Source organism: Elephas maximus, chromosome 1, assembly GCF_024166365.1.
Source record: "Elephas maximus indicus isolate mEleMax1 chromosome 1, mEleMax1 primary haplotype, whole genome shotgun sequence".
Classification (NCBI taxonomy): Eukaryota; Metazoa; Chordata; class Mammalia; order Proboscidea; family Elephantidae; genus Elephas; species Elephas maximus.
In genome coordinates, this window is record NC_064819.1 from 89809136 (window position 1) to 89834240 (window position 25105).

Consider the following 25105-nt stretch of genomic DNA (forward strand, 5'->3'; position numbering starts at 1 on the left):
AAACTTGTACAGAATTGGGGTTTGGATGGACCATGCTACGGCTCCATTGATGGAGAGTGGGCAGTTGCCTGAAGTTAGCAGACTGAGCCATGTCCTCTCAGCTGCTCCAGGGCTGCCTCCTTCCAGTTGAGCTATCTTATCCGGGACTGTCTGGTGTGGTGAGGTCCCAGCGGGGAAGGAGGCCCTGCAGGCAGGAGGCTGGTGGGGTGGGGTGGAGGCCATGGTTCCTTTGCAGGAGGACAGTCGAGAGGAGGGCCTTTGCTCCATCTGCCAGGAGCACTTGAAGGAGGCAGTGAGGACTGACTGTGGACACCTCTTCTGTCGAGTGTGCTTGGCCCTTTACCTGAAGGACTGCGCCCTAAAAGCTGTCTGCCCTGTCTGCCGGGCCCCCTGTTCTGAGAAGGTGCTGGGGGAAGGCTACATCTGCCAGAGCCACCAGGAGAGGGTGAGCTTGTTCTGCGAAGAGAGCTGCCTTCTTCTGTGTGTGAAATGCCAGGAATGCCCTGAACACCAGTCTCATCGGGAGTTGGCCATTGAAGAGGCCATCAGTCACTACAAGGTAAGGCCAGGTCATTGTGGCCATCACCCTTCCACCACCTCCCTGAGTTATCCCCTTCTAACCCTGCTCATTATGCCTGGCACATCATAGAGGCTCAAAAACTGGTACCTTTCTTTGTTTCTTCTGCTTTACCCCATTTTGGACTCTTGTCTTTGCTTTTCTGTATTAATATGAGTCTATTTAAAAAGGGGATAATGTCACTGTGAGGAATTCCTAGGTAGCACTAACGGTTAGGCGCTCGACTACTATCCGAAAGGTTGGCAGTTTGAATCCACCGAGAGGCACACTTGGAAGACAGGCCTGGTGATCTGCTTCCAAAAGGCCACAGCCTTGAAAACTCTATGGAGCAGTTCTACTCTGCACACATGGGATTGCCATGAGTTGAAATCTTCTCGACAGCAACCAACAATGACGTCGGATTCCCAGGAAAAATGGTTATTCTTGTTTGCTCATCTGTAGAATAAAGGAGTTGGACTAGATAATGCAAAACCCTATCAGTTCTGAAACATTCCAAAAATTCCATAGCTTCTATAGATTTTATTTTAAAAGTTCAGGGGCGGGGGGGAAAAAACCCCTATCTATATGAAAACTACATGGCTCTCTGGTTGATAGCACTAGTAATTTGGTTAGAAATATAATCAGGTTATGCCTAAACTTATAATTATCCTGCAAATACACTGAAGCTTGGAAATTAGTACATGACTCTTTCTCTTCTCCACTTCCTCTGCTTTTTCTTTCCTTCCTCTCTTCCCCTTTCCCTCCCTCTTTTCCTCTCTTCATTCCTTTCTTCTTATTATGATTATTTTTATCCTATTTTACTTACTTTTTTGTCATAAAAGTTACATACTCTTGATAATAAATTCAGACAACACTGAAGGGCATAAAGTTAAAACTAGAAATCTTTCTCTTTGCTTCCTTCAATTCGCAGTCCTGAGGGAAAGCTAACATTGTTAAATTTTTGTGTATCCTTCTAGAAAACTTAATGTATGTATACACTCTTAAAACAACAACCACACAAAAGGAGTATATCTTTCGCAATGTGTTTTCATGTTGGATAGGTCTTATAACCCTCACGATACTCTTATTTTTTTTTTAGAATTTTTGTGGCTACTTGTACACATTTATTTTGCCAATTAGCTATAGAGTTATTTCTTACCTTCCAATCTATTTAGTATTCAACTGGATGGAAAATTGACATATTTTCACTATGGTGTCTTCCTATCCAATAATGAGGTATGGATTTCTAAAGTCTTCTTTTAAATGCTTGACTTTATGAGATCATGTTATGATACAGAATGGGAAACTGAAGAGTCCGGATTGGGGATGACTATAAAAACAGTAGAGAAACACTTTAGAAACATCTTTCCCCCTTCCCACAGGGGGGAAGGGTTTCCCACCCACTGTTGAGGCCAGAGATACTTAAGGAACCACACTGTTTCCCAGGCCTGGAGTGGAGAAATCCATTCACTCATTCAATGTTTACTCAGGTCCGTACTTTGTATAGGATGTTGTGCTAGGCATTGTAGAAAATACAAAGGTGATTCATAATCCTTATCCTTAGGTGTACCTTTAGACTTGACAGAATTATTATCATTATCCTGTTTTATGACAGGGAACCTAAAACAAACAAATAACAATGACATTTGCTCATTTAAGAAAGATTTAATAAATTCCTTTTGTGTGTTAGGAACTGTAATATGTGCGAGGAATACAGTGATGAACAAGACGGATGCCATCCCTACTGCCCGGGAGTTTACAGTTTAGTAAGGGAGACAAATAAGAAATCAGATAAACCACAAGTTTTTTTATGAGCTAGGAAGAAAACAAACAAGGGTCTGAGATGGAGAATAATAAGCAAAGTATGGAGTCCCTGGGTGGTGCAAACAGTTAACACGTTTGGCCACTAACTGAAAGGTTGGAGGTTCGAGTCCAGCCAGATGTGCCTTGGAAGAAAATCTTGGCAATCTACTTCCAAAATATCAGCCATTGAAAACCCTGTGGAGCACAGTTCTATTGTGGCACACATGGAGTTGCCATTAGTCAGAACTGACTCCACAGCAATTGGTAATTTTTATGTTTAAATAGTATGGTCAGTGAGGGCCTTTTGGAGGAAATGACATTGAAATTGAGACCTAAAGGAAGAGAAGCTGACCAAGGCAAAGACTGGGAGAAGGGAGAGCACATGCAGAAGCCTCAAGATGGGAAAAATCTTGATACATTTGAAGAATTTATAATTAGAGTTCGAATTGACAGGATTCATTGGTAGGTTTGAAGCGGGTCACGGGAACGAGAGAAATCAAAGATGACTGCATGAATTTCTGGTTTGAAAAACTGGATGGATGATGTGAAAGTTAAGAACAGGGGAGAACAGGTTTGAATGAAACATCATGAGTTTCATTTAGGACAAGTTGAGTCCAAGTTGAGACACGTCTAAGTAGGATCTTTGATAGACCGTTGGATAGCAAGTCTGGATCTACAAAGAGAGTCTAGAGCAGTATTCCCAGCACTTAAGAGAGGAGCCATCAGAATAAAGATGATATTTAAATCCAAGGGAATTAGACTCCTCAGGAAAGAGTCTAGAGAGAAAAGAAAAAAGAAAGGCTGTTATCTAGATTAAAGGAGGAACAAGCAAAGGAAACTTACAATGAGTCACCAGAAAGGCAGGAGAAAAACCAGGGGCATGGCATCTCACATGCTAAGTGAGAAGAGTGTTTTGAGGAAGGATGATAGATAGTCTTGAATGATGCTGGGCAGTTTATGGTGGCAGAGAAGTAAACACTGGGTGGGGGTGTCTATTTTAACAGTAGGAACAAAATGTGTCTGCAAGTGCAGGCAGTTTTGGAGGTGGCTTGGATGATAGACTTTATGTCATCAATAATATGGTTCAAGATGCTGCTTGAAGAGGGCCAAGAAAAAGGTGATGGTAGAGTTTATCCAACAATAAGGAGTTGCCTGAAAAGGTACTATAGACAGGGAGAAGCAAGAGGTTGAGGGTATTTTCAAAGGAGTGATTATAAGTCAACCCTGAAACACAAGGTAGGCCAGGAGGGACTTGCGTTCTTCTAGATGTTGATAGCACAATTTTGAAATACAGTTTTCTTCTGGTTTTTCGCCATTTCTCTGTTTCTTTGAATTCAGTTCACCCAGATGTAGCTTGTGTCCTTTTCAAAGGAATTACGTAATCTCTGACTGCACTCCAGACTGAAAAAATTTGCAATGCTACAAAATCTTATTTGTACACCTGTTTCTCCACTGCCTTACCAATGTTGGGATCTATCATTTAATACATTTTGCTATTTTAATTAGTGCATAAGAATGACTTAAACTGTTTTACTTTGCTTGATAATGAATGCTGCTGGTGAGGCTTTTATCTATACGAAGACTCTTTGTCTATATTTTCCCCTAGGATCAGGGCATAAATTCTACATGATTGCATCAAAGTAATTTATCTTTTGGATAATAAGCTATATTAGTTATGTTTAACCTACTTTTTAAAATTACCTTGTTTCTTTTCTTTTTTATTGCATTTTGGTGCAAATACTTTTGAAATTTATATCTAATCTCATTCTATTCTTTTGAAAAATATAATCTCCATGTTTTAAATACTGGCATTTGTCTAATATATTATGTTGTACAATTTTATTTTTAAAGGTTTATTAATTTCTGACTTAACTGGAATCTAACATATTGTGTTGTGTGAAAGATTGATTCCATGTTAATTTTTCTTTATTCTGGTACCCGGTTGTCCCCCAAATATTTCTATAGTAAGTGAGTTCTTTCTACATCTATGTGTTGTTTCTGGTTGGCATAATTTAAGTTCTTATAATAGTGGAATATTTTTAAACTCTCTCCTCCCTAGTAGCATAGTGGTTAAGTGCTTGGTTGTTAACCAAAAGGTCAGCAGTTCGAGCCTGTCTGGTGCTCTGTGGGAGAAAAACATGACAGTCTGCTTCCGTAAAGGTTTACAGCATTGGAAACCCAATGGGGCAGTTCTACTCTGTCCTGTAGGGTACCTACGAGTCAGAATCGACTCGACGGCAGTGGGTTTGGTTTTGTTTTAGTCCCTTGATTATTTTTTCTGTTCTAAAGTTGTTATTACATAGCTTTATGGTTTATGTTTAAATCTAGCAGCATCTTTGCAATTTAGTATTTTTTTTGTAACCTAATGTTCTTGCCCACTGTTTTTTCAGAGGAAAGTATCTACGCAATTTTCCTAAGTTTTATAAAGCATTTTGGCATTGCATTAAATTTGTTAATTAATTTAAGAATTATGACTTCTGGGAGCTTATTTAGTCTTCTCAACCAGCAGCCAGATATATCACTAAGCATTTTTCTTTATGTTTCTGAATCAGATGTTAAACTGTGTTTATTCGTACCTCACGTGCCTTGACTCTTACTGAGGGTAGTTATATGTTTTATAAGGTTAGCTTTTTGGTAATTGGTACTTTCAAATTCAAATGAGAGTCTTTGCCGAGCTCATATATCTTTTAAGTTAATTTCCTGACATTTTTAGATGCATAATCATGTGGACGTTATCAGATTTAGTGATCAACACCATTTTTTTCCTCATAAGATGTAATAACGGATGACATATTACTCTTCTCTGTTTTGGAAGACCGTTCTATAAGGAGCGTGCTTTTTGAAAGTTTGTGTGTGTGTGCGTGATTGTATCAGAGCAAGGTGCCTTTTTGTCTATTAACCATTTTTTCTTTTACATATTTTGTTGGCAAGCTGTTTGAGACTGAATTTCAATGTTGCTAGGTTCTCACATTTCACCACTATTTAAAGCCTTTTTTTTTTTGTTTTTTTTGCTGTGAAGTCACATTTTATCTGATATCTGATAGGATCACAAGCTTTTAAAAATATCCATTAAGATAAGACAGGATTTAATATATATAGAGACCATTGCCTATATTTCAATTTGCCCTTTTTTACCCTAAGGAAGATTCCTGGTAGATAAACTTTTGTCGATTTTGCTTTTTAATTCTAATGAGTGCCTTTTGCATATGATATGTGTCCACTAAATATTATTTTAATAAATGAAGTATGAATAAGTAAATTTTTAAAATGCAGGACTTTAACCTATTTGTTTTGAATATTGTGAACGACACATATGTATTATCTTCAGTTGTTCCACACATTTATCTTTATGGCTGTTATCTTTGCGCTCTTCTTTCATTTATACAGTGCCTATAGTTGACTTTAAACTCTTTATTAAATTTTAAACGACGCCAGAAGACAGAACCAGGGCTCTTTGAACCGTAGCTGAAGAACGGGCCTGATTTTGACAGGCAGAAATAGGTGGAGGGCATTCCTGGCAGAGGAAGTAAAAGATAAGTAAGGCATGAGGAGGTGTGGCTGCATGGGGTGTGCTCAGGGAAGCAGAAAGCCACCCTGTTTGGCTAGAGTGTAGAAGGCATTTAGAGAAGTAGAGAGAGGTAACAGTGGAAATGTAAATTCGGGTTAGGTCATGAAGAGCCTGGGATGTTGGGTTAAGGAGTTTGGATTTATCTTAGTTAAAGAGGAGCCATTTTGAAGAGATAAAAGAAGAAATATGATTGACATTTCAAACTGGATGACCGGCCAAATGGTGGGTCCAATGACGGAAATATGGAGGTCAAGAGGGGTGGGTTGCAAGAGAGGGTGGGGAAGGTGTTGGTAAGTTTGATTTCTCCACATTAATTCTGAACTGCCAACAAGGCAATAGGAGATACTTAGCTCTCAGTTGGAAAAGTGAGATTGGCTATTAGGAAAAAGAACTGGCGTGGGAATTATGATAGAATCTGAAGTCACCAGGGTTGACAGCTAAGGACACAGTCTGGAGATAAAAACAAATTAAGTAGATAATTAGGGGAAGACCTCCATTTATGGGAACAACAAAGCAGCCAAGGAGCAGTGGTGGGAGGGACAAGGTCAAGGAAGCAGGAAGGAGAGGAATAAGGGAAGGGTTACATCAAGAAAAGGATGCCTGAGAAGAAGGCATCACCACATTTTATCACTGGAGATCACTCATGACCTTGAAGAGAGAGGTTTCAGAAGAGTGATGAGAAACAACCCAGATGGATGAGGAAATGAAGAGGAGATGAGGATGTAAAGACAGTGAGAACAGACTACTCCTTCTAGAAGTTCAAGGGAAGAGAGTGAGAGAGAAAGTAGTAGACTGATGGAACAGCAAGATGAAGTCTTTTTGTTTGAGCTTTGTGACACCTGAACTCTTGTGTTCACACAAACATTTCCCCAGCCCAACCAGACTGCCACCTTCACCAAGAAGACCATGAGTAAAATCTATGTTGCCCATTTACCACCTCCCATTCCTTCTAGGAGTTTTAGGTTTTTAAATATATATATATATACATATATATATTTATATATATATATATATATTACACATATTGCAATTCTTTTTGCACTTAACAATGTGCAAACCTCTGGTAATTAACACCTCAGACTTCTTTCCATTTGCTTTATTCATTTTTAACAGAGCATGCTACATTAGAATATACTAAAATTTTGTTATTAATATCACTGTTGATGAACACTTAAATTGTTTATAATTTTCTCCTACCACAAACATTACTGCAATGAACCCTTCTGTGAGCTTTTTATTCCTTCTCTGCTGGCATGTGTCTGCAGGTAACACCCAGTGAGTGGAGACAATTTTTTAATAACTTCCTAGTGACATCATTGTCTCCTCTGCTTACTTAAACTTTTTGTTTGCCCGAATGCCTTTGGTGACCTCTCACCCACAGTCCCTTCACCTGGATTTCATCAACAGAATCTCAGGGCCAGAAAGGTGACTTTCAAAGTCATTTTCTCCAACCCCATCCTCTACCTGCTCATCTCCAGTGATACAGTAGTCTTCTTTTCCTAAGGCAATACGTTAGTTTACCAGAGAGAATGAAGCAAATGACAAAAATCGAAAGCATTTCCCATAAATAGCTAACAACAACAAAATTTCCTCAAACACCTTGTTTGCTTTTTTTATCTCAAGTGGGAAAGATTTAGTTAATCAAGCACACACTCTTCAGCTAATATCACTTCCTTATATTTAGTCCATATATCCCTTTCTTTTATTTACTCCATTTTATCACCATCCCTCACTTCATTCCCCCCTCCCATATGCAGCCATTCTAAAGTGTTTATTGTATTTTTATGTTTGGACAGTTTGGTAAAACTCAGATTGCTGTATTATGTGTTTGTATATTTAGTTTACAAAGTGACATTGTGTTATAGGCCTCATTCCATTTCTTGCTTTTCCACCTTGGATCATATTTTTAAGATCAATCTATATTTTGTGTGTCATACAGTCTATTGTTTCTGACAGCCTCACAGTATTCCATAGTGGGCATCTGGCACATTTGACTTATCCATTTCCCCCTTAATAGACGTTAGATAACTCCAACCCATTGATACCACAAACATCTCCTTACGACTCAAGTGAGGAATTCTCTTGGATGTTTATCCAGAAACAGAGTCCCTGAGTGGTGCAAATGGTTAATATGCTTGGCTGCTAACCCAAAAGTTGAAGGTTCAATTCCACCCAGAGGTGCCTCAGAAGAAAGACTTGGTAATCTTCCAAAAATATCAGCCATTAAAAACCCTGTGGAGCACAGTTCTACTCTGATACACATGGGGTTGCCATGAGTCAGAGTTGACTCTATGGCTTCCGTCTTTTTTGTTTGTTTGCTTTTTAACCCAGAAACAGGACCACTGGGTCAGAAAGGAAAGGGCACTAAAGTGGTCTAGACCCTCACCAGAATGGTTGTGCCAGTGTACACCTAACCACCATGTGTTAGGATTCTTACATCCCCATCCCACCCCCATACCAGGCATTATCCATGTGTACAATTTTTATCCATCTGTGAAGCATGTCAAATAATATTTCATAGTTGTGTTAATTTCCATTTCTCTAATCATCAATGAGTTTGGTCATTGATTCACATGCCATTTGTGTCCCCTCTTCTGTAACTTGACTTTATATTCTTCATGGTTTTTCTGTAGGCTTTCCTTTCTGTATTCTACATATACTTCTCTTGTTGGTTTTGACATTGCAGCTATCATTTCCCAATCTGCCATTTCTGTTAATTTTGTCCATGGTGTCATCATTAAACAGGGTACTTAATTCTGATGTACTCAAATTAAACAACTCCCTCATGGTTTGTGCTTTTGAGTGTTTGTTTAAGGCATATTTCCCTACTCCTGGGTCATAAATTTATTCTCTAACATTATATTAACTTTATAGTTTTATCTTTCATGATTAGGTCTTTAATCCATCTGTCATCTACTTTCACATATGGTTCTAGACAGGGATCCAGTTCTATTTTTCTCTATTGTTGTAAGCCAGTTTTCTCAACACCATTTTCTACAGATTCTGCCCCTTCCTGCTGACTTACATAATATCCTTTCTTTTTAAATTCCTTTATAAACATGGGTCTGTCCTTGAACTCTCTCTTCTTTTTAGTTTTCTATTTGTTCTTGCGCCATTGCCATACAGTTTTTATTACTATGGCTTTGTATGCTTTATATGGCAGAGCAAGTTCATTTTGTAACTAATCTAATAAGATTTCAAGAGGGATGTTTCCAGAGCCTTGTGTTGACATCCTCCTCCAGCCTTTCTTCCACATTGATTCATTAGTAACAGCTTATGCTGATATCATTACCAGCTTTGTTTATCTTTGCTTCCCTCATAATTTATCAAAAATCATTCTTTATATCCTTAGCTTCAGGGAACCAGTGACCCATGCAGACACTCATTAAGATTTAGAGAGAGGGCACATGCCTGCATGGGCTGCAGGTCTGCATCTAATAGAGGGCTCTTCTACCTCCCAGCCAGGAGCCTGTAGGAGTGGACCAGAGCCTTTGCATTGCCTCTTAAGGCAATTCTCTCCAGCCTGACTTCATTTGCTAATGTAAATGTAAAGCAATAAGAATTTCCAGGAGATCAGTATATAATTTTTAAATATTTGGAGACAAGCACCCTGAAGTCAAGTAGAAATGCTTCTGTTATTTTTTGTGGTTCAGGCTTAAAAAAAAAACCCATTGCTTTCCGCCCATCGTTACCCATTTAATAAATTCTCACGTTCCTTACCTCAAGCATGATGCTTCAAGGGCTGCCTATTTTTAGGCAGAATTATACTTTAGTCTCATCCTGGGATCAGGACCCCACTGTGTTCCATTGAGCTCCTTGCAGTGAGTGACACTCCACATCCCAAGTCTGACAGGTGGGCCTGTCTGTCTCTTTAGGAACGACTCAGCCGCCGGTGCAGGAAGCTCAGAAAGGACCTCGGGGAACTTCAGCGGCTCAAAGCTCAGGAGGAGGACAAGCAGCAAATTCCACAGGTAAGTTTCTCAGATTCGTGGGAAGAACAACCTCAGAGTGCCCTTGGGGGCCCTTTTTTCCATAGGTCATCTGTCTCTGTCTTGGAAGCAGCCTGATGTGGTAGGAAAGGTCTCTAACGAGGTTGAAGACCTACCTAGATGCGGGGCTCAGCCTTGGGGATTGCTAGTTGAGTGACCTGGGCTAGTTAAGCCCTCTGACCTTCATGTGACTTACATGTTAAATGAAAATCAATCCTTCTCCACCTGGCTCACTGTGAGCATCAAAGAAGACGGGTGTCTCATCAATTAAAAATTACTCCACAAACCATAGGTCTCCATCTGTCTCTGACCGTCTACCTTTTTCTTTTTCTTGCTCATTGTTTGGACCTTCTTCTCACCCTATGACTCAAAGGGTCCTAACAGCAGGCAGGAAGAGTATATAATTGAGTGGTGTGTATATGTGTGTGTTCCCACCATGGTATAACACGGCATCTGTGGATGTTCATAACAGTGTGAGGTAGAAGGAGAGACATCCCTGCATTTAGGAGAAACACACCTGCCTCTGCAATACCTGACACACAGGCCATGCCATGAGAGGAAGTGGACTGAGTAAAATTCAGGCTATTCAGAGACTTGGAAGTGCCAGGAAAGAGACATCTGACATTGACTCTTAGGGTCTGGAGTTTCGGGTAGACTGTAGGAATCACAGGCTGGAGGCTGAGCTGGAAAGCCAGCACCAAGCCAGTTAACAGTTGAATGCCCTTCCTCAGCAGCAGCTGGACCAGCTAGAGGACAAGCCAGCAGAGAAGGCCAGAATCTTAGACATCTCCAGGGCAATAACACAGCACAGCAACCTGATCACTGATCTGGAGAGGATGGCCAAGCAGCTGGGGGCCAACATGCTGAAGGTGCATGCCCTGAGGCACCTCCCAAAGACCAGGGTTCTCCCAGAATAGTAAACACACTTCCTGCAACACCCCTTTGGGAGGCATCAGTGGGAGAGGCTTCTTCCATGATGTATGTGGACAGGGGCTTGTCCAAGGTCACACAGTATTCCTCCAGCAGAGTGGGGTACAGAAGAGGGGTGCTATCCCCCCACCCAGTTCTCAGGGTGACACTCAAGACAACTTCCAAGAGTGAGTTGGGGAGGGAGTTTGGAGGTGACAGGAACCTGAAAACCAATTGTGATTCTTACTTTCTCTCTCCTAGGACATCAGAGACTTATTGAACAGGTATGATTAGTTCCTTCTTCCCTCCCCCTGTGCACACACACAATCTGTTCAAAGACATGTGCACGTGCTTTATCAAGGTCAAGGAAATCCACTGATCTGGTAACTTTCGTATCTTCATGTTAGATGGCCAGTGGAAGACTCAACAGAATATACTGAGAGATCTCTTTGTCTCTAGGAGTGCTCCACAGAAATTAGAGGGTATTTACCCTGAGTCGGAGAAAAGAGCCAATGGATCACCTCCTCATCCATCCTCAGCAGCTCTGACCTGCTCATCCCTGGGCCAGCTCATCTCAGACTCACCTCGGCCTCCTCTCTCTCCTTCCCCCACCCTGCCTAGCTCCCCATTAGGTCTACTTGGTGCTTCTTCAGGCCTGTCATCTCCTGAACATGTCCCCCTTTCAGCATCCCCACAGCCACGACCTGACACTTAACCCTCTGACACTCGGACAGTAGCCACAGCCTCTTTCCTAAGCCTGGCTCATGCTGGTGATTCCCCCTGCAGAGGTTGGGACCCCTGATCTCTAGGGCCATTTGTGAGATCTCTGTCTGTGAACTGACTGTGGTGTGTATCTCTCACAATCTCATATTAAAACAGGAATTCCCAGATATCTGGATAGCAGGAGCTCACCAGTGGTGGTGCCACCTCAGCACATGTTGGGAGGAATACTCCTTCTGAGCTCTTGTAGCACCTGTTGTCTGTTCCACTCAGTTGGCACTTAATTTATTATTGTTGAGAAACTCTAGGGTGCCCCCATGATCCTTGCCTCCTGGTGTTCATGGTCTTGTATAATCCCCTCCCCTTGAATTTGGGCAGGACTTGCTTCCAACCAATGTTGTTGTTGTTGGTTGTCGTCGAGTCGATTCTGACTCATGATGACCCCATTTCTGCAGAGTAGAACTGCACTTCAAAGGATTTTCAAGGCTGTGACTTTTTGGAAGCACACTGCCAGGCCTGTCTTCTGAGGGAAACTCTGGGTGGGTCTGAATTGCCAATCTTTTGTCTAGTAGTCAAGTGCTTAACCATTTGTGCCACTGAGGAACTCTGTTTAGAATACAGCGACATAATTCGGTTATGTTATATGGGAAGGGTAATGGAATGTACCTCCTGTGATTGTGTTACGTTAAATGACTCCATCTTGCTAGCCGACTCACTCTAGAAACTCTCCTTGCTGGTTTGATGAAGTAATTGGCTATGTGTCAAGGACCTGCTGGCAGCCTCTGGGAACTAGAGCAGCCTCCAGCCTCTAGTCAACAAGAAGCTGGGGCCCTCAGTCTTGCAGCCACAAGGAAATGAATTCTGCCAACAACCTAAGTGATTTTGGAAGCAAATTCTTCCCCATTTGAGCCCCCAGATGAGAATCCAGACCAACCAACTCCTTGTTTGGTGACACCCTAAACAGAGGACCCAGCTAAGTCATGCTCAAACTTCTGACCCACAGAAACTGTGAGATAATAAATGTGTCTTGTTTTAAGCTGTTAAATTTGAGGTAATTTTTACACAGCAGTGAATAATATAATTGTATATTAATTATTTATGCATATGTCCTATTTCTTTGGACGAGCAGGGAATGTATCCTATCTTTGTGTCTCCCGGGTCTTGGACAGTACCTGGATCACAGTTGGTGTCCAATAAAATTTATAAAATGGATGTGTGAATGAATTAATAAAAAGTATAAAGGCCTCTGTTGATCCTCAGTGTTTAAGAAAGGGAGCCATTAATGTGTAGCCAGTTAGCCAATATTTGTTGAGCCCTTGCTAATATATTCAATGCTAGTCTAGTCACTGAGGGATATAAAGAATAAAACATAGCCACAAGTAAAATCCCAGAGTCAGACTTGAGTTTAAGTTCCAGTTCTGACACCTAATACTTTTCTGAGCTTGGGCAAGTTACTTAGCCTTTCTGAACCTCAGTATTACCCATTTAAAATGGGAATAATGATACCTGTGGCCTGGGGTTGTTGTAAGAATTAAATGTTATTATAAATGGGGATAATGGTACCTGTGGCCTGCAGTTGTTGAAAGAATTAAATGTTATTATACATGCTAGGTGCAGGGCCTAACAGACTGTAAACATTTAAACATGTTAATTTCACTTTCTTATTCCATTTCCTCATCCAGAAGCTTATAATCTAGCTGCTGTGGAGCCAGAACAAACACAAAGGGAATAAAAGAGTGCGGGTGGGCTAAATTAAGTGGTATAGATGCTACGTGCTGTGAGCATTCAGGGGAGAAATGAGTGAAACTGGGAAAGCTTTGTAGGGGAGGTGGAGATTTGGTAGGCGCGAGAGAAAGGTGAGAACATTTCAGGTCAGAATAACTAAACAAATGGAAGTTTGGAGGCAGGAATAAGCCACAGCATGTTTGTGGGAGTATGAGGAGGCTGATCTGGTTAGTCTGGAATGTTCAGGAATGGGGAAGACTGAGAGTCAAGCAGAGGGTTAGATGGATGACTCCAGGACATAGGGAGCCATCAAGGTTTTGAGGCAGGGTAAAGGGACCAAGCGGTGTTTGAGGAAAACCAGTCTGGCCCCTTGTGCAGGATGGACTGGAGGTGGGTGACTGTGGGCAGGGGGCGGGGGGTGGAGGAACAGCTTAGTAGTGTAGATGTTCAAAAAAGAAAGGTGTAGTTAGTAGGCAGGAAGCTGTGGGTATCAGAAACATGAGACTCAAAATCTAAGAACAAGACATTCAGCTGGAAGTGAACACCCTGAAGGTGGCAGCTAACGATTCCCTCATCCTAGATGGGGTTAATGTCACACAGAGAACTTGTCCAGAAGTATCCTGCCAGGAGTGGGAGGAAAATGATGAGTTCAGAGGGTCTCTCTATCCCAGAGAGAAGTCAGTTACATTGAGGTGACTGCCAGGTCCTCTGGCCTCTTCTGAAGTGGCCACAGATGCCTGGACCAGGGCTGGGCATCTGGCCCAGAGCAGCCTAACTACAGGCTGGGCAGCAGAGACTATGCCCTGCCAAGAAAGACAGTATCAGATTCTCTCGGAAATTCAAAATGGCTGTACGATGAATGTGTCATTAATAGGTAGGTACAGCAGAAGGAGAGGGAGTCAGAACTGCACTCACGGCAGCGTACTGGAGTATACACCGCCCATGCTGCTGAGTGGGTGATTCTGTCTCTAGAGCTTCCTTAGACCTCGAGCCCTCTTCCTGCCAGTTCTTGAACACACAAAGGCAGTGTTGCTTAACGGCCATGAGCTCGTACTTGGAAGCCAAACCACCTAAAATCAAATTCTTGCTCTGCTTTTATAATCTGTTGATTTGAGATCACTCAACCTCCACATCTCAGTTCCCTCATACATAAAAATTAATAATAGCATCTACTTCATAGGATTGTTGCAAACATAAAGTGAATATATAAAATATTTATTAGAATGTCTGACCAAAGTGAGAGGTATATATGTTTGTTATCATTATTAGCATTTTGTGACTCTCCAGCCCTTCTTGTGTGTCCAGGTTGTGTGCCACCCTCCCCCCATAGCCTCCCAAGTTGCTGTTGTTAGCTGCCATTGAGTCGGCCCCCAACTCATGGTGACCTCATGCACAACGGAACAAAATGCTGCCTGGTGATTGGTTGTAGATTGGACCTATGATCCATAGGGTTTTCACTGGCTGATTTTTGGAAGTATGTAGATTGCCAGGCCTTTCTTACTAGTCCATCTTAGTCTGGAAGCTCCTCTGAAACCTGTTCAGCATCATAGCAACAGATTATGATTGATGGCTTTGCGTGAGGTGCATTGGCTGGGAATTGAACTCCTGTCTCCCGCATGGTAGGCGAAAATTCTACCACTGAACCACCACTGCCCTCACAGCTTCTTCCCATGAGGCCTGGCAAAATGGTGGAAAGTCCTTTTTTCCTTATTTCCATGTCTGTTCTTATAATAAACTTTCCCATATTTGAACTAACTTGAGTGGGTCTCTATTCTTTGTAATAGAAGGAGCTGCTACAACGTAAGCTGTGAAAAAAATTAGATGAAAGTTGTGGATGTTAGAGCAAATGCATGACACTCCTTTGGAGTCTTGGAAAAGGAGTTAGAGGCATCAGGGCCCCAATCATCAGAAACTGGAGTCCTAACTCTGGGGCAAGCAGAGCAGGGAGGTTCACGGAGCTGCCTTATCTTTAAGTCATTGTGTTTTAGGATCCATCCACTTCTTCTGCTCTGGCTCCACACTCCAGGAGCAAGTAAACATCAAGTGCTGAAAGGCCAAGATGAGTATTTTCTCTCACCAGCTGTTTTATTTTCTCAGCGTAAAAAATAAAAATTGTCTTTCTGAATCCAAGTCACTTGTGGGGAGTGTGACCAGCATTAAAGTATTTATCAGGACCCACCCAGGGGCCGATTTCCAAACAAAGCCATTCAGTGTAGCGGTTAAGAGCTCTTCAGTTGGGCATGGATTAAAATCTTTGGCTGATCAAATAGCCAAAACTCACTAGTCCTCAGCTTTGTCACCTTTGAAATGGGGATAATAATAGGATCTATTTTTTATCTCATAGAATTACCAAGATTAAATGACATAAGGCATGTAAAGGGCTTAACCTGGCACATAATAAGCACATAAATCATGATAGCTATCAAAATGATGGTGATAATGGCAGTGATAATAATGATATTGATGATCATTAATTCAAATTTTTGAATCTGCGCATATGAGGACCAGGTAGCCCTTCATAGGCCCCTGGCAGGCTGGGATCTTCATACACATTTACTTTAGAGCCCCAAAGACCAACATAAAACTAGTAAGAACAAACAGAAAAATACAATTTACTTTTTGGTGGAATCCCAGACACATTTTGAGTTAATTTTCATATATGGTATAAAGTAGGGGTCCCATATGTCACTCTTTGTCCAGTTCCAGAGCAGTCTCAACTCCTTGGACTAAAAGTCAAAGCTCATCCAATTTATCACCCTGCCCCTACCTGGAATTCTTTTACCCAGCACAAGTGTGCAGATGGTGCCATTTCTGCTCCCGCAATTGAGCTATTTATGGCTCATTCCTTTCCACCATCTCATTTCTTAACCTCAGATGGAGATCTAAGGATTTTTCCCAGGGGCTGAGTGTGGTCCTACACAGAGGTGAGTGGTGGTGGTAGTAAATTAAATGGAGAACAGCCCTTCGGTTATGGTTTATGGCCATACCTCCTCCTGCCCTCCTCCCCAGAAGGCCCTCCATCTTCATCTCAGCCAGAACTGATCCCACCAGGAGAAGGGAGACAGTTAGTGGTGTCAGGAATGGGAGTGGCCTCACATCTTCAGATAATGCAGCTATGCTCTCCTGAAGACCATGAAGATGACCCGGTGTCCCAGGAGTCACAGGTCATCCAGCCAGTTCTCCTCTGTTCTCTCTTCCTAAGATGCTTCCTCATCTCTTTTCCTCATTCACTCTACTCATCCTCTAAACTCACATCTCTGGAAAGCCTTCTCTGACCCACACCCACCCTCCGTACTGGGTTATGCCCCCTCCTCTGAGCTTCCATAACACCCAGTTCATTCCCCTAGCATAGCGCCCATCACACTGTGCTGTAATTTCCTCCTATCTCACTGTCTCTTCCTGCAAGCTCCTTCAGAGACAGTTTTTTTTTTTTTTCATTTTCTTTTTTTTAATCACTAGTGGCTATGATACTGCTCGGAATATAATGGTCACACAATAAATGTTTCTTGAGGGTATGAAGGAATGAACCTCAATATTTTTGGAAGACACTAAGATGAAGAGAGGTGAGGTTCCTTGCTTAAGATCACACAATTGATTGATGACAAGGCTTGGTCTGGAACCCAGGTATTCTGGCTCCAAATTCAGTACTTCCTCTATACAGCTACTTCTGTGTCTGGTGGAGATGGTGGTGAGGAGGACTGGAAGTGGCCTGAGTCCCCAGATACCCTGACCACTCACTGGGCATTGGGAGAAGGGTTTGAACACTGGGTTGAAGATCATCTCACCTTGTCCTTTGCCAAAATCCTAACTCCCAGCTCATCATTTAAAGCAGTAATTTCTATTCCAAGTCTTCCAGGGGACCCAGCCAAGGGTCAAGTCCACGTGGAACTCTATTTAAGCCTTGTACTTAAAGGAAGGTAATACCACCCTCTCAGGAGCTCAGGCAGAAGTTGGACCCTCGGCCCCAGAGCCCAAAGAAGGGAAAGACCTTCCCAGTGAAGGAGGCCGTGAAGGTGTAGATGGGCTCATGAGTGACATCATTGGTGAAGGTCACCCAGCCCACCTCGTAGTCCAGAGACACCCGCACCTGCCGGGGCTGCTCCTCTAGGGCCAGCCGTGTGGGGAAGGAGCCCAGAGCCGAGACAAAGCCCCAAGCCAGCCTCACCGCCCACACCCCCTCCTCTGGTCGCAGCCGCAGCTCCCCCTTCCGCCGCACATCCTCACTCACCACACCCACAGTACAGCTGCCCCCGTGGGCCAAGTCTATGCTCACCACCCATGTGTGTCTCCCCCCTGTGAAGCCTCTATGGGCCAGGACACAGGTGGCGCGGTCAAAACGCTGGGGGTTGTCTGGTGAGTTCTGCCATTTGTAGGAGAACCGAGCCCGCTGGTGGTCCTCAGACAAGAGGAGTTTGGGGTGAGAAGTCTGGGGGTCTAGAGAAACGTGAGCTGTGGGGAAAACCAAAGGGACAGAGACATCAGCAGGCATGTTATTACCTTCAAGGAAGACCTAAAAACTTCATTGGCATGCACCTGCTAGTGTTATTATTACCCACAACCTGAGTAGTGCTTATGCAGACCAACAGCCTGGGCATCACCTAGGAACATGTTAGAAATGCAGAATCTCAGGCTCCACCCCAGACCCACTGAATCATAATCTTCATTTTAACAAGGTCCCCAGGTGATATGTGTGCATGTTAAAGTCTGAGAAGGCTGCCTTAGAAGACACAGAGAGCTCGGATATCCATGCTGTCACTTGATTCTGTGCAGTCTTCTGGAAAGAGGTTCTGCTCACCTTAAAATGGTTGACTTCCAAAGCTGTAGGTGCCTGCTCTGATCTCCTCCTCCCTGCTGACACACCACATCCTTCCCTTCTCATATCTCAAGGGCTGCAGACATTCTTCCTTTAGACCAAACTTCCTAATTCGTCACTTCTTACCTCCCAGAGACCCTTCTGACCTGTTTATACACAGTCTTTGCTCCCAGCAGACTTTCTGGCTTACCCACAGGTTACTCATTCTGCCTCAGGTATTCTAACACCATCATAGTCTGAGGACCACATTTTAACACCAAAAACATCTACATACCCTGCCTCATGTAACTTTTAGTACCCACAAATTGAGAAAAATCCATAAATTCAGATATATACATGGGTTAGAGGACCCTTCCAACAACTCCATGACTCACAAGGGTCTTCGGTTGATAGACAGGGAGCAACATCCTTGAATAGGGTCCATTCTGTTCATTCCTTTCCCATCCACAGGTCACACTCCTTCTATCATTTATGAAACTACATCTGAGAGGGAGTATGGGGTCCCGACAGCACTAAGAATGCGATTGTCAACCCCAGACCAACGTTTCTCTCATCCAGGAAGACTTCTCTGATAGACCTTATCCCATTCTGATTTAATCTTTCAACTTTTTCAACATATTCAGATTCAGAAAGTCAGCTTCATGCCAGGTATGCAGTATGTGGGCATGCCTGTCCTCTCTTCATGGTTCTACAGACAGTCTTACAAAGGCATATTAATATATATATTAACATCACACACACACACACACATTACACTGTCCAGTGCAGAACCCTGCAAAATTGTCTCTCTTTTTCAATTTTGGACACCTCACTCACTCCTATCCTGACATACGCTGCTTACCTGGCTCATAGTCCAACTCGAAGCAGAGTTTTTCTGTAAAGAGGATATAAATCAGGATGAGATTTCATTAGTCTCACAAAACCATAGAACGTTTAGTGATGAGGCAACCCAGCCCAGGAGATGGCAAGGGACAAAGAGAAGAATCAAAGCTGGAACCCACTAGACCAGTGGGCTCCCACTAAACTTGAGCATGCATCAGAATCACCTGGAGTACTTGCTAAAACACAAGCATTTCTGATTCTGTGTGTCTGGGTGGGGCTGAGAATCTGTGCTTCTAAGCAGTTCCCTAGGGAATGCTGATGTAGCCTGAGTCACACCTGGAGAATCACTGCGCCAGCTCTGAGCTGGCAGAGACCACCCCTGTCTTGCTTACCTCTGTATCCTCAGTGTCCAGCACAGTGCCCCAGACATAATAAATGCTTCAGAAACCTCTGCTTACTGAATGGATGTTGTTGTTAGGTGTCGTTGAGTCGGTTCCAACTCATAGCGAGCCAGTGTACAACAGAACGAAATTCTGCTGGGTCCCTGGGTCATCCTCACAATTGTTGCTATGTTTGAGGCCACTATTGCAGCCACTGTGTCAATCTATCTCATCGAATGGTCTTCCTCTTTTTTGCTGACCCTCTGCTTTACCGAGCATGATGTGCTACTCCAGGGACTGATCCATCTTGATAACATGTCCAAAGCGTGTGAGGCGAAATCTCACTAACCTCGCTTCTAAGGGGCATTCTGACTGTACTTCCAAGACAGATTTATTCATTCTTCTGGCAGTCCACAGTATATTCCATATTCTTTGCCAATACCATAATTCAAATGTATCAATTCTTCTTCAGTCTTCCTCATTCATTGTCCAACTTTCCCATGCATATGAGGTAATTGAAAATACTATGGCTTGGGTCAGGCGCACCTTAGTTCTCAAAGTGACATCTTTGATTTTAACATCTTGAAGGGGTCCTTTGCAACAGATTTGCCCAATGCAATACATCATTTGATTTCTTGACTGCTGCTTCCACGGGCATTGATTGTGGATCCAAGTAAAATGGGTGGATCCAAACCCACTGCTGCTGAGTTGATTCCAACTCACAGTGACCCTATAGGGTGGATAACCCTAAAGGGTGGATAGGTGGGCTAATTTATCTCTCATTCTTCTTGGGAATAGTTTTGGGGGTAGTCAAAGTGCAAGCTTTGATTACAATAAGATTTCCTTCACTACCAGGCCACTGGGAGTAATGGCAGAAGTGGGCTTCTGGGGCAAGTTCTTCTAGATACTTCTGTGGGTGGGTCATTTTGAAACAGGAAGCACCATCCATGATGTCAGTGCAGCAGGGAGGGTATTGGCAGAGTGCCACATCCTGACTCCCATTTCAAACCCTCTACACCTTCTCCTGCAACCGCTCCCTGTTCTGGAAAAGAAGGGCACAGTCCCTACAGGGCAACTCTACTCTGAGAACCAGGCTAACAGGGAGAAAGTAAGGGAAAGAGGGAGGAGGAAACAGTCAGCCACTACAAGATCAAGATAAATACTGTCACTGGCTATTGACTGACCATGTTGATTATGAAAACCTTGTCATGTATTATAAATGTAGATTTTTTAAATTATTAAGAATGGCAAATTTTCTTTCCAGAAATCTTTACCTTTGTTATCTCTCTTCGTTGTTACATCATCCTGATTGGCAGATTTAATTTTTTTTTAATCTGCAAATAAGGAAACCAAGGCACAAAGAGGTAGCCTCACCAAAGCTCACGTAGTACCACTCAGCAGTGGGACATTGAGGCCATTCCTAAACTTGGGCTTCATTCTATGCTCAAGTGGGCTTCATGCCCACCTGTGGAGGCCTAGGGTCCTCTTACCCAGAAATGTCTTCATCTCCCTCTGTAGTGGGAGGGCCTGCTGGGGGAAGTTCCGAATTCTCTGGCCCAGCTCAGGCGACACAGCCTCTGGTTTCCGGCACTTTCTGGTTTCACATCTAGGGACACAGAAATGGTGGGGTCCATCCATAAGCCACCCACAGATCAACAGGTAATGGCTGTGTTCATTAGTCTGCTGGTTCATACGCTCTGAGACAAAGGGGGACCTGGAGAAGATCCTTACTGTCAATGTCTCCAGACTCAGCTGGTGGCCTTCTCCTAATTGAGCATGGATGTGCCAGTTCCCACAGGTAGACATACTTCCACTAGAATGGACCCATTGCCTATTCTGAGGTGCTCTGTGGGGGTGTGTATGGCTGTACACAAGAATGCGTTTGGGTATGTGAAAGCTTACGTGTGAATTTATGGCCTTAAAGTGAGAATGCTATATATTTGCATGGCAATAACTAGGCACATGTGTATATATATATTTATGCAGGAAAAGAGAAGAGAAGAATTGTATCACTTACCTTATTAGAGTGCTTCTGATATCCTAGGGGAGAGAGAGAAAGAGAGCAGGGATTCAGTTTCTACCTCTCCCACTTTCTGTAACTAGAAGAGACAAAATACCACATTCCCAGCCCTGGGCAGAAAAAGGACACCATATTGACAGAGTCATAAGTTGTAGAGCTTTGGACTCTTCCCAGGAATCATTGAGTCTAACCCCTTGATTTCATAGACCTAGAATGGTGATGTGACCAGCACCTGCTAGTTAGAGGCAAAGGTAAATCTCACACTGAGGGGTCATGTTTCAGTCCCCACATCTTGTCTTTCTGATCCCTTGTGGGGACCCCAATATCTATTCCTCCTCCAGTGCGAAGGAGTGAAATTAGACTGGAAGAACTTCCTGACACACTGTGGTTACAGAGAATAGTATGCATTGAAAATAGCCCCTGACATTTGTTTGCATAGCACTCAGAGTGTTTCAAAGTGCTACTTTCACTTCCATTTTACTGTAGGATTCTCACAGTTTCCCTATGAGGTAGTTAAGGAAAGCATTATTCCTATTTGATGGGTGGTGGGATGGAGAGACAGAGACCACGGAAAAAAGTGGCTGGGGAGCTCTTAGTGAAGCATGGACTAGAATTCAGACCTCTGGCCCTGTGACCCATATTCCATTTGGGGTACAGAGATGGTTGAGTAAAGGAGAGGTGGCTTGGAAAAGTCCAGATCAATAAGTCATATCGGAGCAAGGGAAAGCACAGGTGGGGGTGGGTTTAGGTCTCACCGTCAGGAGTTCCCTTGATGACCTCTCATTCTTCTCCTCCAGCTCTGCAATCAGAGTACTGAACCGGCAGATTTCATCAGTGACCAGAAAATCAAACTCTTCTCGTTGCTTCAAGATGTCCCCGTCCAGCCTCTCCAGCTGGGCTAAGAGGATGTTCTGTTGTTCCTCCAGGAACTGGCTCAGATGTGCAAACTCGGAAACTACCTTTTGTCTCTTGGTGGCCACTTGAGTCTGAGGAGGGAGAAGAAGACCCCAGAAGGAAGTTAGTTACCCTCCTCTCCCTCCTCCTCATCGTCTTCTTTTTTGTTTTCCTCCTCTTCCTTTTTCTTCTTTTTCCTTAATTCACTCCCCTCTCTCTCCTGGCCCAGATTCACATCCCCCAGGGGCAATGGTAGAATAAGAGTCCTCCCCTGGTCCCAGATAGATTTGGAACTGCTGACTGTTTTCCTTTCCCCCTACCATCCCATTTCTGGGAGACAGACTGTCTGGCATTGACTCAGCACCATCTTCTAGAACTTCTAAGGGGATAGGACGTAGAGAAGGGGTAGGGGGAGGTGGTGGGGACACCTTTTATGAAGTACGCACTATACGCACAGAGCTAAGCTACTTTACAGGTATATCCTCATTTAATCCTTACAGCAATTCAATGCAGTGACCACTTTTAATCTCCATTTTACAGATAAGCAAACTGAAGTTAGAGAGTTGCTTGAAGTTACATGCCTAGTTAGTGTCAGAGTCAGGATTCAAACTGAGAATGACTCAAAGCCCTATATACTCTTTTGCCTCAGTTTTCAGGGAGACAATGGGCCCTGGGGAAGAGATGGAGTCAAGGAAAGTGGTCCAGAGAAGGAGTGGCGACTTACAAGGAGGACTTGTATCCTTTGGTTTTCTCTTGACTGGATCCCTTGAATCTCCTCTCTCTCTTTCCTTAGGCACACAAGACATTTCTGTATTTGTTCCTGGGGATAAGGAGCATAAAATATTTAAGATGGAAAAAAGTCATTTGTTAAGGGGTATCATTTCATTCAACCCTCTGTCTCCAAGAAGAAAATGGCCCAAGGAAGACAGCCACTCCCTTAGCTGACAATGCCTGGGCCTTAATCATCCTTGATAGTATACTCTCTTTAGGTCTTGTTCCTCTTGCTTTGTCCTTCAAGAATTTTGACCAGGGCTCTTCCTCTTTGTCATGTGCCAGCAGAGGCTATGACTCAGTTTTCCCACTTGAGCTTTCCTTTCTCCAGGTTAAACACCCTAGTTTTTGTTTGCCTTTGGTAAGTGGTTATCTGAGACCTGTCTTGAGCTTTTGAACATGTGATAACCATCTCAAAATTATCCCAAGTTTCTCATATGACCACATATGAAACAGGTCCACATAACAACCCTCCCTTGTGAATGGAATCATTTATCTGTATGATTCTGAAGGGAAGATACTTGAGTAATATAAAAACAATCAATGAATTGCTTTAAAAAATTGTTTGGTCTACAGTAGAGTTAGGAACATAAATGGCCAGGTACATACACATAAATGTACTTTCAAAATACATCTAGAACTCTCAAATGCTAATTAACTATTTAACACATCCACACACACCCAGATGCCCACTTGTACTAAAACACAACACGCAAATAAAAAAGTACATACTTATTTAATAACAGATAAAATTATACACCACATATATTTACCCAACCTACACATGTAAACAATAATTTATTCATGAAAACGAGCACTCAATTACACTTACACACTCAAATACACACATACCCAGACCCCTAACATGCTGTACACACTCATAAACATGCAAACATTAACACATATACACATCATTCATACAACCATTCCCTGAAAACAAACCCAGACACACTCAGACACATCTGCCTGATACATCACCAAAACGCACATTCATATTGTGTTCATTCGTTCATTCAAGTACTTAAAGAACAACCAAACCAGTTGCCATGGTGTGGATTCCAATTCATGGCAACTCCCTGTGTTTCAGAGTAGAACTGTGTTCCATAGGGTTTTAAAGGCTGTGATCTTTTGGAAGCAGATCACCAGGCCTTTCTTCAGAGGTACCTCTGGGTGGGTTCCATCTGTTAGTAGCCCAGTGCTTAATCCACCACCCAGAGACTCCCAACAAGTACTTGTTGAGCTTCCATTATGTGTTGGCCAAAAGTAAACAACAGAACACACTCAAAAACACAAAACATAAACACACCATTGTCCATGACTGGGCTTATTGCCTGGGTGATCATTTAAATAGGGAGAAAGAAACTGGCTTCAGGGTGGCCCAAATAATCCACAAATCTGCCCTGATTCTCTTAGTTCAGCCCAATTGCAGAAGGCCCACCCTGGGAAGCCCCGGCTCGGCTCCTTCCTACCCTGTATGGCCCCGCAGCGTCCTCCAGGAAGCGCACGGTGTGGGCCCGGTGCTCCCCGGCCTCCCGGCACATCACGCACAGATGCATCTCGTCATCCTCGCAGAAGAAGTAGATCTTCTCCCCGTGCTCCTGGCAGGCGTCCTCCTCTGCCAAGCCGGGCGAGGACACCATCTTGAGGCGTTCAATATTGTCCACCACGCTGGCCAGCTGCCAGTTGGGCCGGAAGCCCCCTGGGCGGAAGGGCTCCTTGCAGAGCGGGCAGGTGGGGGGCTCCTCCGGGTCCTGGCCTGGGATCTCGCAGTAGCGGGTGAGGCAGCAGCGGCAGAAATTGTGGCCACAGTCGATGGTGACTGGCTCCCTCAGGGTGCCTTGGCAGATGGGGCAGTTGACCTCATCGACCAGGCTGGTGACGGAGGCGGCTGCCGCCATGTTGGTGCTGCCATGCGGAGTCAGGATTCAAACTTGATCCTCAAGGTCGCCCTCCCTGCTTGGCTGAGGGAGGAGGGCTGGAAAAGCAGCGAGGACTCACACCACACACTCACACAGCTGCCTGTGCACATGGCCAGACACAGGTGCATCTCAAATACGCACCAGCACCCACACAGCCACACACATGGGTATGGTCACAGGGAAGGCCACCCACAAGGACAAAGCTCCCATTTGCCT

The 25105-nt window shown here is 43.5% G+C and overlaps 2 protein-coding genes across 2 annotated transcripts; one reads left to right on the forward strand and one right to left on the reverse strand.

The window, feature by feature from the left end:
* The first annotated feature begins 220 nt into the window (after positions 1–220).
* On the forward strand, positions 221–11562 carry TRIM40 (tripartite motif containing 40). The gene is given in 6 exon segments (XM_049886308.1): positions 221–559; positions 9803–9898; positions 10561–10785; positions 11087–11109; positions 11285–11516; positions 11518–11562. Coding segments are annotated over 6 exon segments (960 nt in total).
* A 4391-nt stretch (positions 11563–15953) lies between these two features.
* TRIM10 (tripartite motif containing 10) lies at positions 15954–25057 on the reverse strand. Its single transcript, XM_049879147.1, has 7 exons — positions 24440–25057; positions 22924–23019; positions 22061–22291; positions 21303–21325; positions 20776–20891; positions 18925–18957; positions 15954–17719 (listed from the first exon to the last, which is right to left on the reverse strand). Exons 1-7 carry the CDS (start codon positions 24866–24868, stop codon positions 17202–17204), a joined length of 1446 nt encoding a protein of 481 aa, XP_049735104.1. The 5' UTR covers positions 24869–25057; the 3' UTR covers positions 15954–17201.
* Between the last annotated feature and the right edge of the window lie 48 nt (positions 25058–25105).